General features: G+C 39.6%; 1 protein-coding gene and 1 long non-coding RNA gene across 9 annotated transcripts in view; one reads left to right on the forward strand and one right to left on the reverse strand.

Annotated features, from left to right (window-relative positions):
* The first annotated feature begins 69 nt into the window (after positions 1 to 69).
* Positions 70 to 6,562, forward strand: LOC119189107. Its single transcript, XR_005112247.1, has 2 exons — positions 70 to 2,341; positions 5,930 to 6,562. It is a non-coding gene; the product is annotated as an uncharacterized LOC119189107 (long non-coding RNA).
* LOC115449982 overlaps positions 3,969 to 12,921 on the reverse strand; it is a 40,258-nt gene continuing 31,305 nt past the window's right edge. For 6 of the 8 annotated variants that reach the window (XM_037437938.1, XM_037437937.1, XM_037437935.1 and 3 more), the window contains exons 9-15: positions 11,362 to 11,509; positions 10,999 to 11,189; positions 10,615 to 10,719; positions 10,384 to 10,467; positions 8,739 to 8,795; positions 5,988 to 6,160; positions 3,969 to 5,484 (exon numbers count right to left, since the gene is read on the reverse strand). In XM_037437938.1, the coding sequence (XP_037293835.1) occupies positions 5,427 to 5,484; positions 5,988 to 6,160; positions 8,739 to 8,795; positions 10,384 to 10,467; positions 10,615 to 10,719; positions 10,999 to 11,189; positions 11,362 to 11,509 (816 nt within the window). In that variant the 3' untranslated portion in view covers positions 3,969 to 5,426. Of the gene's footprint in view, positions 5,485 to 5,987; positions 6,161 to 8,738; positions 8,796 to 10,371; positions 10,468 to 10,614; positions 10,720 to 10,998; positions 11,190 to 11,361; positions 11,510 to 12,921 lie in introns of all 8 variants that reach the window. The other 2 variants (XM_037437942.1, XM_037437941.1) reach the window with 2 other exon arrangements.

Here is a 12,921-nt window from a genome sequence, read left to right on the forward strand (position 1 = left end):
AGCAGACACCAAGGTTTGGCAGCAGCATGGCACGTGACGTCCTTGCTCCAGCGGGACAGGCTTGCGACTACCATGTGCAGATTATCTGAATATCGTCAACACGAGCCCTGCGTCAGCGCTGTCGGTTTCCTCGTGCGCTCAGACGAATTGGATACTGACGAGTTTCCTAATTGTTGTAGGTACACAAAGCGACATGATTGATGGCGTTCAGGCACTGCGTCGCATGTGTTTTAATAACGTGAAAAGCCTTCATAAATATGTTTACTTCATCAATTATAATATTATACTATACATGAGGCCCTTACTCCACCAACATCTTTGAACACCACTGTCCCGTCTGCGTACGGTTTACCCGAGTAAGAGATGAAGTTGTATCTTAAACTGAATAATCCTATATGATTCAAGGGACACCAAGTACGCATTAGGAATTATTTATAATATTATAAAAAATCTTTTTTGCTTTATAGCGAGTAAGTTAAAACTAATCATATTTTGAAATAACTCTACGTTCATTTGATGTATTGTTTCTGAACAAATATTATTCAGATGTTATTGTGAGACAAAGCTCCTCGCAATGATATTCGTCGCAGTGGGTAATCCCAGTGTACCGGTAGATGATTGTTTGTTATGTATTTATGTAATTGTCATTGTTAATGTCGCGGTTGTTGTGGTATAATTAACCGTGTTTGTTGTGCAGAACTCGGGGGCCATATATTATGACATCGCATATCAGTGACTATCTTCTTCATCGGTTTGTTGTTGAAGGCGGGAATCGTAATACACGGTAACTATGAGCGGATTTAGCAACACAGCTGGAACGTGGAACACTATCCCAACCAACACAAGATAGATGTAAGATGCCGCTTGTGCATTAACGACTCCTCGAGTTCCTTCCCAACCGATACAATGAGATATATTCAACATATTATTATAACCAAATGATGCTACAGGCAACACATTGTTATTAATTTGTAGCAATACTAGGCATTTTGAGATGTAATAACAATATATTTTAATGATACAGGAATATGAACGAATTACTGTATTAACTTCAATTCCTGATTGTATTAATGGTTAGGGCGTGATACTCACCAGCGGAGGTACCAACCTGTGTCGTTAATTTGTATACAAATATCCTTAACAAATAAACAGTTATGATTTATTATCGCCGTGACTAAAATGAATAAGCAGACATCTAGTAAAATATTCCAAAAAACATATTTCGTGTCTTAACCGGTTTCATACCAAATACTTCATGAATTAATAGCCAAAACAATATTTGAGGTCTACTTTAAGTAATTAAAAAGGTTGAGTACGTAAATAAAGTTATGTCATCCTTAATGTTAATGTCGATGTTTCATTAAGTATAATATAAGTTCTGGACTTACTACCGGATGATCCATATAATCGCTGCAATTTGTATACAGGCAGTAAGCAAAATACTCGCGCTTGTCACAACTGAATTACTATATCATTGCATGAGTACAAAGTTGTGTCTCCAGTGTCTAAACCCCTATTCAGTTGTGCTTGAGCCCAGATCTAACGTCATACTTTTACTTAATAGACAGCAGCTGAAGTAGAGATAAGATGATACGTGTAGTACTAAATCGGTTGCGGTTCTATCACTTTGGCGATGCAGCGGTCACGCCGCTGGGCTGCGCAATGTTCCTGTCGCTGGTGCGATAACCGCGATCGCCATTTTGGACAGTCTCTAACAGAATCGATTCCGATGAGGATACATTGGTTTATTACTTTCAATACTATATAAAAACAATACGCAGAAAACGAAAGCTGAAGCAGTAACACCACTTGTTTCGGTTATAAGAGAGCGACCAGTCACGACATGATATCTTGAAAACCAAAAAAAAAATCGAATGCTTAAAAATTTTGTTTTATATCTTGGAATGTCAAGATGTACCTTTTACGAATTGTTTCATCTAATACAAAATTTTAATCCGTAAAGGAAAGGATACAAACGAGCTTCCAAAGCGATACTCGCTACTCGCTCGCACTGGGACCACTCTCGCAACGGTCTGAACTCGCTCGCAATGCGCCAACAAGATAATGTAGCTACACTGTTCAAAGTTATACAAGGCTACATGACATAAAAAAACTTTTGCTGAATTAAATGAAAATGCTAAGCTAATAACTTTAATAATTTACATTTACGATACTGTGGCACTCGAAACGAATATTGATGAGTGATATAATAACAAGTAACGTATAATAAAATTGTTAAAAACAACACAAACCCGCCGAGCAGGAGTTGACTGACAGCACTATTAATAAAACAGCACGAGTCCGCGAGGACTCCCTGTGGCCACGTTAATGTCAATATCAGGTATGTAATTAAATTTACACAACGGCGTTAATAAAAACAGCCTATAGAGCGCATAATACCTACTCATTTACTTAAACCTTCCTACTTCGTAACAAAATAACACAAAGGCGGAGTTGATGTCATCCATGGTTTCATTTCGAGGCGAACTAAACTCATGCAGAAACACAACCAAGTTATATTTAAAGATGCCGTTCATAGCCCTTAAGTTAAATTATCGAAATATCAAAAGTTTAACATGCCGGCCACTTTGAGGGTAAGTCTCTTTCTGATATTATAATAATCAAATGAAAATAATAGACACCCACGAACAATGCATTAATCTTTATGAATCTGTCCAATAATTGCAAAATTATGTTGGGAAACGATGGTACTTCCCCAAACAGGCAATGGCATATAATTCTACTATGTAAGTTTAGTAGAAACCATGCGAGCAAGCAGGTCAGCTGATGATAAATGATCAACACTACCAGCCGTACACAAGTATACCCATGATGATCTTAGACCCACGAGTAGCTAAAATTTTAAAAGAAGAAATAAGGTTGAGATTGACTGGATTTATTGAAGCTTAAGCAATTTCCCTAACTGTCAACGTATTTAAATAATAGTTGATTACAGGAAAACATGTTTAAAATATTATATGTTTAATAAATCATAGGTATTTAAAGTGTTTGATCACGCCACTTTATATCATAGAAACAAACTCGCAGAACAAACATTCCCTTCCGCCTGCCGCCCGATAATTCCGTTAAACTTATGAAAACATGTTTGTTGCTAGAGTCAAGTAGTCATCTCATTGGTCTAGTGAAAACATGTTTTGGTTGACTGGTGACGTCGTGGGTTCAATCCCCATATCAGACAAAATCATTAAAAAGATTAGTGTTACACTTTCTCCTTATAAGAAAACGCTTATTGTTTAGGTAGTATTCAAATTAAATACTTTTTATATCATATACTGTATACACAACAGTATTTCAGCTAGAAACTGAAGATGCATGAGTTCCATTAGACTTTGAATAGAATAAGTTTGAACCCCTTAATAATAATAATAATAATATCAGCCCTGTATTATATACTCGCCCACTGCTGAGCACGGGCCTCCTCTACTACTGAGAGGGATTAGGCCTTAGTCCACCACGCTGGCCTAGTGCGGATTGGTAGACTTCACACACCTTCGAAATTCCTATAGAGAACTTCTCAGATGTGCAGGTTTCCTCACGATGTTTTTCCTTCACCGTTAAAGCCAACGATAAATTCACAAAGAATACACACATGATTTTAGAAAAGTCAGAGGTGTGTGCCTTTGGGATTTGAACCTGCGGACATTCGTCTTCGCAGTCTGTTCCACACCCAACTAGGCTATCGCCGCTACTTGAACCCCTTGCCGATAATTAAAAGCAACGCCACAGAAAACTTATATTACCTACAAAATGCTTCACACCACCACACACCGCTGCCTGTCCCCATGCTATAAAAGGTCTGCTATACATACAATAGTGCTCGTACTTTGTCATAGCCGTCTAAACTAAACCATTATCATATAACACAACAATAAACCCCGTTCTTATACTAATTAATAAAAGTCATACATAATATTTATGTAAATAGATATATAAATAAAACTATGGTATATGCGTGTGATATAATTTATTACAACTCGTTATAGATACAACACGTGTTCAGAAAACGATCACAATAGTTTACAAAGATTCAAATAGTGCGCGGGGATGCACAAGGAACCCTCACAATACCAACAGGAGAGTTTAATCACTAATAACATCAAAACAGTGAAGTAGCTCGTCTACAAACAATGCATTGAATTTGATTCAATTTGTAAACATTACTGCACTGTCTTGACGACTTGAACGATCGAGTCGATTATACGAAATAGATCTCATTAAGCGGAGGCTCGATTCAAAATTTATTCAAATTTTATTACTTACATTTATAGCTTAGAAATTGGCAATAAATTATATATTAAAGTCTAAAACATGTATAATAAGAATAACATTATAAAATGTATAAGTATTGTTATATTTGTGGAGTATTGCACGCCCCGCTACAGTAAGTGTAAATGCACCGTCCCCGGCGTGTTAGTGCTAGCAACGTTATACAATATACATTATACAATATACATACACGATATACATACTATATACTGCGACTATGTTAAATATTAGGAGCTCGAGCGGAATGGCGGCATGCGCTGACACACTACAATACGAATGTATTCAGTTCTTACTAATCCAAATAACATGGACATTTCAACAATTCATAGGTCAACGGGCTGGCCTCTTAGAGGCAAGAAATTAACCTCTATGCATTGTTTTTAGATATTATCTACAATTGAGCTTCTCGGTGGCTCCCAAAACTGAGCACGTCCGAAGGTTTGCTAGTCGTACAGTCATTACGACGCGCGCAGTATTGGTGAGCGCGAGGTGTCGCGCCGCGCCCGCGCCCGCACGCTCTCTAGCGTCCGCCGCGTTACACGATGCGGTATGTACAACCTGCCGCCCGCGACCGACGCGTTGGAAACACGACCACGCCTTTGTACAAAAACAATCTAAACCTATGTTTAAAATGGTTCTCTTTACTAATATAAACTAATATTTCATTTCTGTTAACCATTACATCAACACTCAAATTTATAATACCAACCCCCAAAAAAACCCTATTCAATTTTCTAACCAAACTATCGTATAATTTCTAATATTAAAGTGGTAACTATATATCACAAACAAGATAAAAAATAAACAACTACCAAAGGCTGGTTTAAAAGTCGCGTTTCCACTGACCCACCACATTAGGTGATAAACTACATTCCAAATTAAACAAATTCTGCAAAAATCCTTTTGCAGTTATCTACTAAAGGTGCACCTACATGCATAACTTAAGAGACAGAAACTTACTTACTGTGTCGAAACACTTTTAAAGTGAAGTTATCAGACATATCTCTTTAGCTGTACAATTGCGCATTAGTTGGTTGGTGATACGCGGTACCGGTGTTGGTGGTGCTGCTGGTGCTGGTGGTGCCGGTGGTGGGTGGTGCCGCGTGCCGTCGCAGCGCGAGTACTTACTCCTAGCGCGACTACTTCACCTTCTGCATGATCAGGTCTATCTGCTCGTCCACGCGCGGACTCGTGCCTCTGCAACACCAACGTATTACTTTAGCTCATTCATAAGCTTTAGCTTGTATCTTCGAAGAGATACATTACCAAAGGAGTAGTGCACTGACCATTAGTCGAGCAGTCCAGGGTGATTAGACAAGACTGTAGGCGAACATTTGACCTCATATTTGGCAGTAATTAATTCTTCGAAGAACATGTATTTTAACGGGAACTCATATAATGTGAGTTGGTGCACTTGATGTTTATGTACAAAAGTAATCACGGATTTCACATTCACTGTGAGGTGAATAGCATATGACCAAAATATTAATACATTTTTCTCACAACAGCATCAATCCGTACATTATGCAATGTGTACACACAGCACAGCGTATGTCTAGACACAATTTCAGGAAGTGCGCCATAAAACATTATTATCATAAGACGAAATGTTCCATTCGCTTTAATTGACTGTTCTGTACAGAGCGGCAGTTCTAACATGCGGGCGAGCTATGTCCGTGACGTGATGCGGCGGCGGCTACCTGAAGGCGGCGGGGTCGGGCCCCACGAGCGCCACGAGCTGCGGCACCTCCTGCGAGTGCTGCGCGAGGCGCGCCAGGGCCTTCACGGCGCGGTGCAGCTGCTCCTCGCCCGGCGCCCACTGCAGCAGCTGCAGCAGCGCCATCGCCAGCTCCACGCACACCTCGTCGAACACCTGCACACACTACCTCACAGACACGTCTGGCACCTGGCACCTGACACGCTTGCATCGCGGCGGCGACAACTTTGTTTCAACTTTATAATCATTCCATTAGACCATTGAACCAGAATTCTCTTTCTCTAGTTATCGTTATCAAAATAAAATAAGAATTGTGAATAATGTTCTCAGCTACATTTTGACAACAATTGTCCAAATAAGTGACGTCACTACGGGCGATTATAATAAACGATTCTGATCAATACCATTGTATGAACAGCAACAACAATCTGCTCAGATAAAATTATTTTTTTTGAAATTCTTATACTATATGTTTGTTTCATTTGAATTTGTTTCTTATCGCCACTTATGTGTAGTTGACTATTAGTTTCATTAAATAAAATCTGCCGTGAAGATGTTGACACTAATTATTATTGTATAAATACTTTAGCATACAAATTATTATTAATATTACACCGTCGCGAAATATTTGAAGATAAAATACTTCATGATATAAAAACATTAAACAAATGATAATGAACTTGAATACATATTAGATGACAGTATTACGACGTGTTGATGTGATAAAGTGCTGAACAAACAGAAGCGAGAGAGCGGTAAAGCGATTGATCTTAGCGCTGACAACAGGCAGCTCCGCATATAATATGGTTTTACTGACGTCACACAATTACTTAACGCCACTGCTGTGTTGGCGCACTTTTCGACACTTGTTATAGTACTTTATTAATAAACTCAGCAAAATTGATTTAAACATATTTAAATCAATCTTTAAGAAATAAAAATTATAAAAAAACATTTAAAAAAATATTGGAGAACACAACTTGTCAACAACTTCCATCAAATAAACACTTGTAGGCTCCAAAAAACTTAAATATTTATTGGTGCATACATTTTAATAAAACATGTTGCTAGTTGCTACCCCTCGCTCTAATGGTTTATTGAAGCCTGCTCGTCAGTCCGTTCATGATGTCTTGAATGTCTGACTGCAGTGTATAGTATTGCGCCATTGCTCTACCACAGCTGCCTTAGAGCTCCTCTAGTTTATTAGGCGTTAGTACTCTTGCTCTAACATGTCTTTTAGCAATCTGGGACAATTCCCAGACATGTTCAATGGGGTTAACATCGGGGCTGCGTTCTCACGTGCAAAAGTAAATTACGAGTAACAGTGCAAAAGCGATATTGTATATCTCACAGCCATTGGATATTTCACAGTGTCCAGTAACACTGGTTAAGTTACCTTTAACAAGTTTCCAGAACAGAATGTTACCAGTAAAGAGAAGATAAAAATAAATGTCACAGTCCAGGAGGGCCCGCCGAGAGTTCTGGCACACGCAGCCGTCGTCATTAAATATGGCCGCGGATTGCAGATAATATTAGAAATGCTATTAGATGTAATTTACAAGTGCATTGCGAAGCGAAGCGTCTTATTGCTCCAATACCAATTATATACACACTATATATACACTAGTATTGTCGTCACGCTGCACACATCAACCGCATAATGTCGCATGGAAACAACACTACTTTAATTGCGTTTCTTTTGCATTCTCGTATTTCTTTTACTTGACTGGCTCGGTGGTTTAGCCGTACTGCATGCGCGGTACGACAGCGCTCGGAGGTCCCGAGAAAGTGATATTTGGGTTTTTCTGCTCAGTATCAGCCCGAAGTCTGAAATTTGTGCCCGGTATGGCGATAGGCTCGCCCCCTATCACATCCTGGGACGGAACACACTTGGCGAAAAGTGGATCCTGGTTGCGCCTCTGAATTCCCCGTCGGGGAAAAATCGTGGCGTGTATTTTGTATGTTTGTCTTTTACATACGAGACGGTGGTATTACTATCTTTTATACTTAATACCACTAACAATAACGCTTTTAACGACTAAATAACCAATATTTGAAGACAAGATGGTCCCTTCTGGAGCTTCTATATATGCTATGTTACACATTATATCGTCATAATACATCGAGCATGTATAAAATCAAAGCAACATTTTCTTGAAATGATATGCTACACCAACAATACACTAATAAATTATAAACACAAGCCCGTGGATTATACCTCGTCGACTACAATAATAACAAATGTGCGAGTTATTCTGAAAGCGAGTGGAAATGGGTCAGTGTCGGAGCACAAACGGCTAATATTAGACAAATAGTTCTAAATGTGAATCAGATTGTATTGAACAAATATCGATTCATACTCATTCATTAATAGTATGCAGTACTTTATACGATCTCACTGATTCATCACTCAATACTACATAACAGTATATCAACATAACCTGCGCAATAACTATTGCGATGTGACAGTCACGACGTGCGCATGCTCTTTGGCGTTTACAGTATGTTTTTATTCGCGTTATATACAGGTTGATGTGTAATGTGTTAAAATATTGTCGATAAATGAATCCACAACAGAGAGCAATCGTGAATGATCCCACAACCACGCCAGGCCTGCGTGTGACATTGCAAGCTGGTAGAATGTTAACGCGTACGTTCAGTCAGGCGAGCCTGTGTTGTGAGGCATTTCTCCCAGTATGCATACACGCAACATTGTAGGTGTTAGCGGCAGTACCTTGCATTTGGCCCTCTTCGGCAGCAGGTCCCGCAGCGCCTTGCCCACCTGGAAGCGCTGCAACACACGCACGCGCGCTGCAGCGGTCTCGCTCGCACTCTCACATTCGTCCATATTCGTATCTCACAACATACGTCTGTCTCTCTCGCACTAAACTTGCCATGCTTCAGGTGCCGGCGAAAGCGTTATAATTTCCACAAACAATTATTACCCTAAGGCTGTAATTACTATTGTGGTGTGATAAATAAATATATAACTTATTGGCAAGGTACATAAAATATAAATATTTAATCAAATAGACTAAAAATTTAATTCCTCAAGACGCTGCCACTTCGTTATTTAAAGTCTCTCAGCGATACTAGATATTAAAATTTAATTAATGAAATATTTCTATTATAATATTATTGATTTAATGTTGTGAAATACCAATATGGCTGAATTTGGAAAATATAAATTATGAAAAAAGAATCATTATTTTTTCTATTCTAAACATTTACATACATGCAGTCGTTAGTTACTTCGTATAATATATTCTGTTAACGTTTAAAAATGTGTACAGGGTAATAGGAACCAATGCATGCTTTAATAAATTATGTATCCTTTCATAGAATTGAAGAAAGAAGCGTACCCGTCGCTCGCCTGGTGGGAAGCGACAGAGCACTATTTTTAACACCCTGTACTGTGTACAGCATTATTGAATCATTATTATGCGATTTTTGGAAAAATACCAAACAGCAGATAGTGAGAGTATTAGCACAAATGCAGGAAACGTTAATGCGGCGCGACACGCGCAAACGCGTCGCTATCAGCTGAAGCGCGCGTCGCGGACAAACCGCGCTCGCACCGCGCCCGCCCCGCGCCCGCCCCGCGCCCGCACCGCGCCCGCCGCCGACTCACGCTCGCGGACATACCGCGCGAGCCACTTAGCGACCACACACTTACACAGCCACAATAACAACCAACTACGACACCTACATAAATAGTACTCAACATATTCTTTATAATAACCATATATCCCCGATTTCCGCTAAATGTACTAAAATCTCTGAATACAACATGTAGTAGTTCTCAACGACAATGTGTTAAAGTTTCAATTTCTCGGTTACCGAGTTATGTAAAAATCACAAGCTATGGGCTTTAACAATTATGTATTTTAATATGCTTATAAAGAAAATGCTTCTGTTGTGTGTGCCCAGGACTATTTATCATTCGACGTCAATGGCGCGTCGTATTGACTTTATTGTCAGTCTGCTCACTCAGATGTCATAAAGAGTAATACAGAAGAGGTGCGGTTATCAAGCTTGCACACAGCGCGTGTTTATACAGGGATATACAATAAGTAGTGTAGGCGACATCGCGACACAACGCAGCGACCGAAATAACTATATGGAAATCTAGTTCTCATTCATTTAGACTTTCACTACATTGATTCTGACCTAATTGTCACCTGAACTCATTTATATTATTTTAATTCATGAGAATTCTGGTTCATGGCTGTTATATTATAAAAAAATGAAGTCTTAAAAAATTGTAAAAATAAAACGTAATTAAAAAGGTTTCAAGAGATTGCGTTTGTTTGTAAGTATGAGTATGTTGTGTAGTAAGATATAAAGACGTGACGTCGGATACAGACCACAGTCTTTACCTCCTTGGTGGCGATGTTGTGCATGAGCGCCGTGCCCACCTCGCGCAGCTCCGCGTCCTCGCTCAGCGTCGCGTGCACGCACACCTGCGCACGCGCACACACTACTCATGTCACTTTGTCGGGCAATTATGTACTGTCATCGACTTATTATAATTTATAATTGTCTTTTATAAATCTCTCAGAGCAAAATAAATCTAACACAAGAGTAATGAGTTCATAGTTCATTGTTACCTTAGTGGTGGCACGTATGTTGGAGAGTGGTTGTCCGTTGGAGTCCCATTCGCTGATGTACAGCAGCCACTCCGATGACGAGATGTTCTCGAACAGATTGCACATCTGCACACAATTACAAAATGTTAATAAACTTATGTTGATTTACAAGTAAAACGTTTTCGGTTTGATTTACGTAAGACAATATCATTTCAGCTTATACCGATCATGTAAATATATGTTTTTATAGCTCAAAATAATCTAGTCATTCAATCGATCTCAATGAATAACCATTGGCTGTAGATACAAGAATCATATCCATCAGTCACTAAAAGGACAAAATTAAATTGAAGTCTGTTTTGGGAGTATGTATAGTGGAGTACAGAGAACGGGAGGACTACTGACGAAGAGTGCGAGTGCTTGTTGTTCGGGGAGCGGGCGCGTGTCGATGCGGTGCGCATGCGTGAGCAGCGCGTGGTGGCGCCGGTCCTGGTGCAGCACCAGCGACACGTCCTCGCGCAGCGCCGCCGCCGCCAGGCAGCGCAGCGCACTCACGCGCACCTCACAGCTCACGCTGTCGTCGTTTAATAATCGCCCTGCGGAATAACACCACACATATATCAGACCATGTCCACAAATTTCAATGAAAGTTGGTTATTTAATTAAAAATACGTTAATTATAATAAAATTTTAGCGGTCCTTCGAGCCCGACAAAACAAAATTGTAAATTTCACAACGATTAATAATTTTAAATTATTATTTACATACCTATAAACAGAAGGAAGTCGTCGCCGAGCACCCAGCTGCCCTCGCCGTGCACGAGGTACTGCTGCAGCTCATCAACGCACTGGCGCTCCTCCGGGGTCAAGTCGACACCTTCCAGAGCTTTTGAGAATTTCTCAAATTCAACTGTGCCCTGAGAACAAATGTTGCTACGTTTGTAAACATCTTAATTTGGAAATACATAATTATGTATTTATGACGCCATAATATTAAATTCTGCCTTATGAAAGTATAATGTAATAATATATCCTCTATTTATTTCGTTTTCGATGGCGATTTGCCCGGGATTATTTTATCCAGAGAGAGTTGACTACACACGTCAGCCTTAGAAATGAACCTCAGGCGCTTCTACAAAAACTTGAAAAAGTATATACAGAGCTTAAATTGGATTGGGATAAGTGCAGGTGAGATAGTAAATCTCCTTAGAAGGTGAGGATACAATCAACGTACAAAATTAAACATAACTCATAGTTTGTATTATGGGCAGTGGGCATGCGCCACGTAACGCAACACAAATAAACACGTTGGCTTCTCCAGCGGCACCCACACACCCGCCATCTGTCACCCCATACAATGCGACGCGCGACGGTGCGACTATGCGCGTAGAATGTTCCAGATGCAATAGCTGCTTCTATGATTTATTGTTGCTCGACACGTCATGCTAACGCGGGCGTTTACAAATTATCAAATATTTATGTTGTTTACTTTCACGCCAATAATTTAGATTAAGGTCTTAAAACTGGCTAACTTAGCGCGCCATCCACAAGCAAGGGCCCAAGCATATACGGTACACGATATTATAACAAGCGGATCGCTGAGTGCCGACCGCACACAACAATCTCGATGGATAATTAACTGTGCCTTAAATTGTTATACAATTGACAAAAGCTCATGATCGATGACTTGATAACTCGCATTATATTATGAAAAAATTATAATAAAAAAAAATATTTAGGTCACGGATATAATTGATTCTATTTAATGTTCGTTTGCAATTGACAGCTTGCCTCATCCGGTAAGAACTGTCTTCGAGAAATTCCATACTCTGTAATTTTAAAACGCCGTGTAAATATGAAAGCGGCCATTGTATCGAGCGCATCACGTGTTGTTGGTTGTTTACCACAGGACGCGTCCACGCTCTCTCCGCTCGATATTTATCGAACTTGTGAATCACCGGTTAAATTCGCTCTAACGCGACCTTCGCATCTGCACTTTCATTACCGCGGCCCGCGCCTCAAACTTAACGTGTACACAGGACGTGTGTGTGTGACGGATATCAGCATTAGATTCATGATACAGATACATATTAATATGCGACACAATAATATGTGCAATGACATCATTTATAATTCTAATTTTCATTTCGCAATATGACAGGCGAGCTTTTAAACTGTTTACAAACAGTAGTAGTACCACTAGCTATGTGCTATGTTGTGCAATCTGTGTGGCTGTGACGAGCTCTGGGAGGGCTTTGCTGAGGAGAATTACTGAATGTTAATAAATTTGTACTTATTTTGAGTCACAAAGATATGTTAATAAGCCACA

This window comes from Manduca sexta, chromosome 12 (genome assembly GCF_014839805.1).
Source record: "Manduca sexta isolate Smith_Timp_Sample1 chromosome 12, JHU_Msex_v1.0, whole genome shotgun sequence".
In the NCBI taxonomy this organism is placed as follows: domain Eukaryota; kingdom Metazoa; phylum Arthropoda; class Insecta; order Lepidoptera; family Sphingidae; genus Manduca; species Manduca sexta.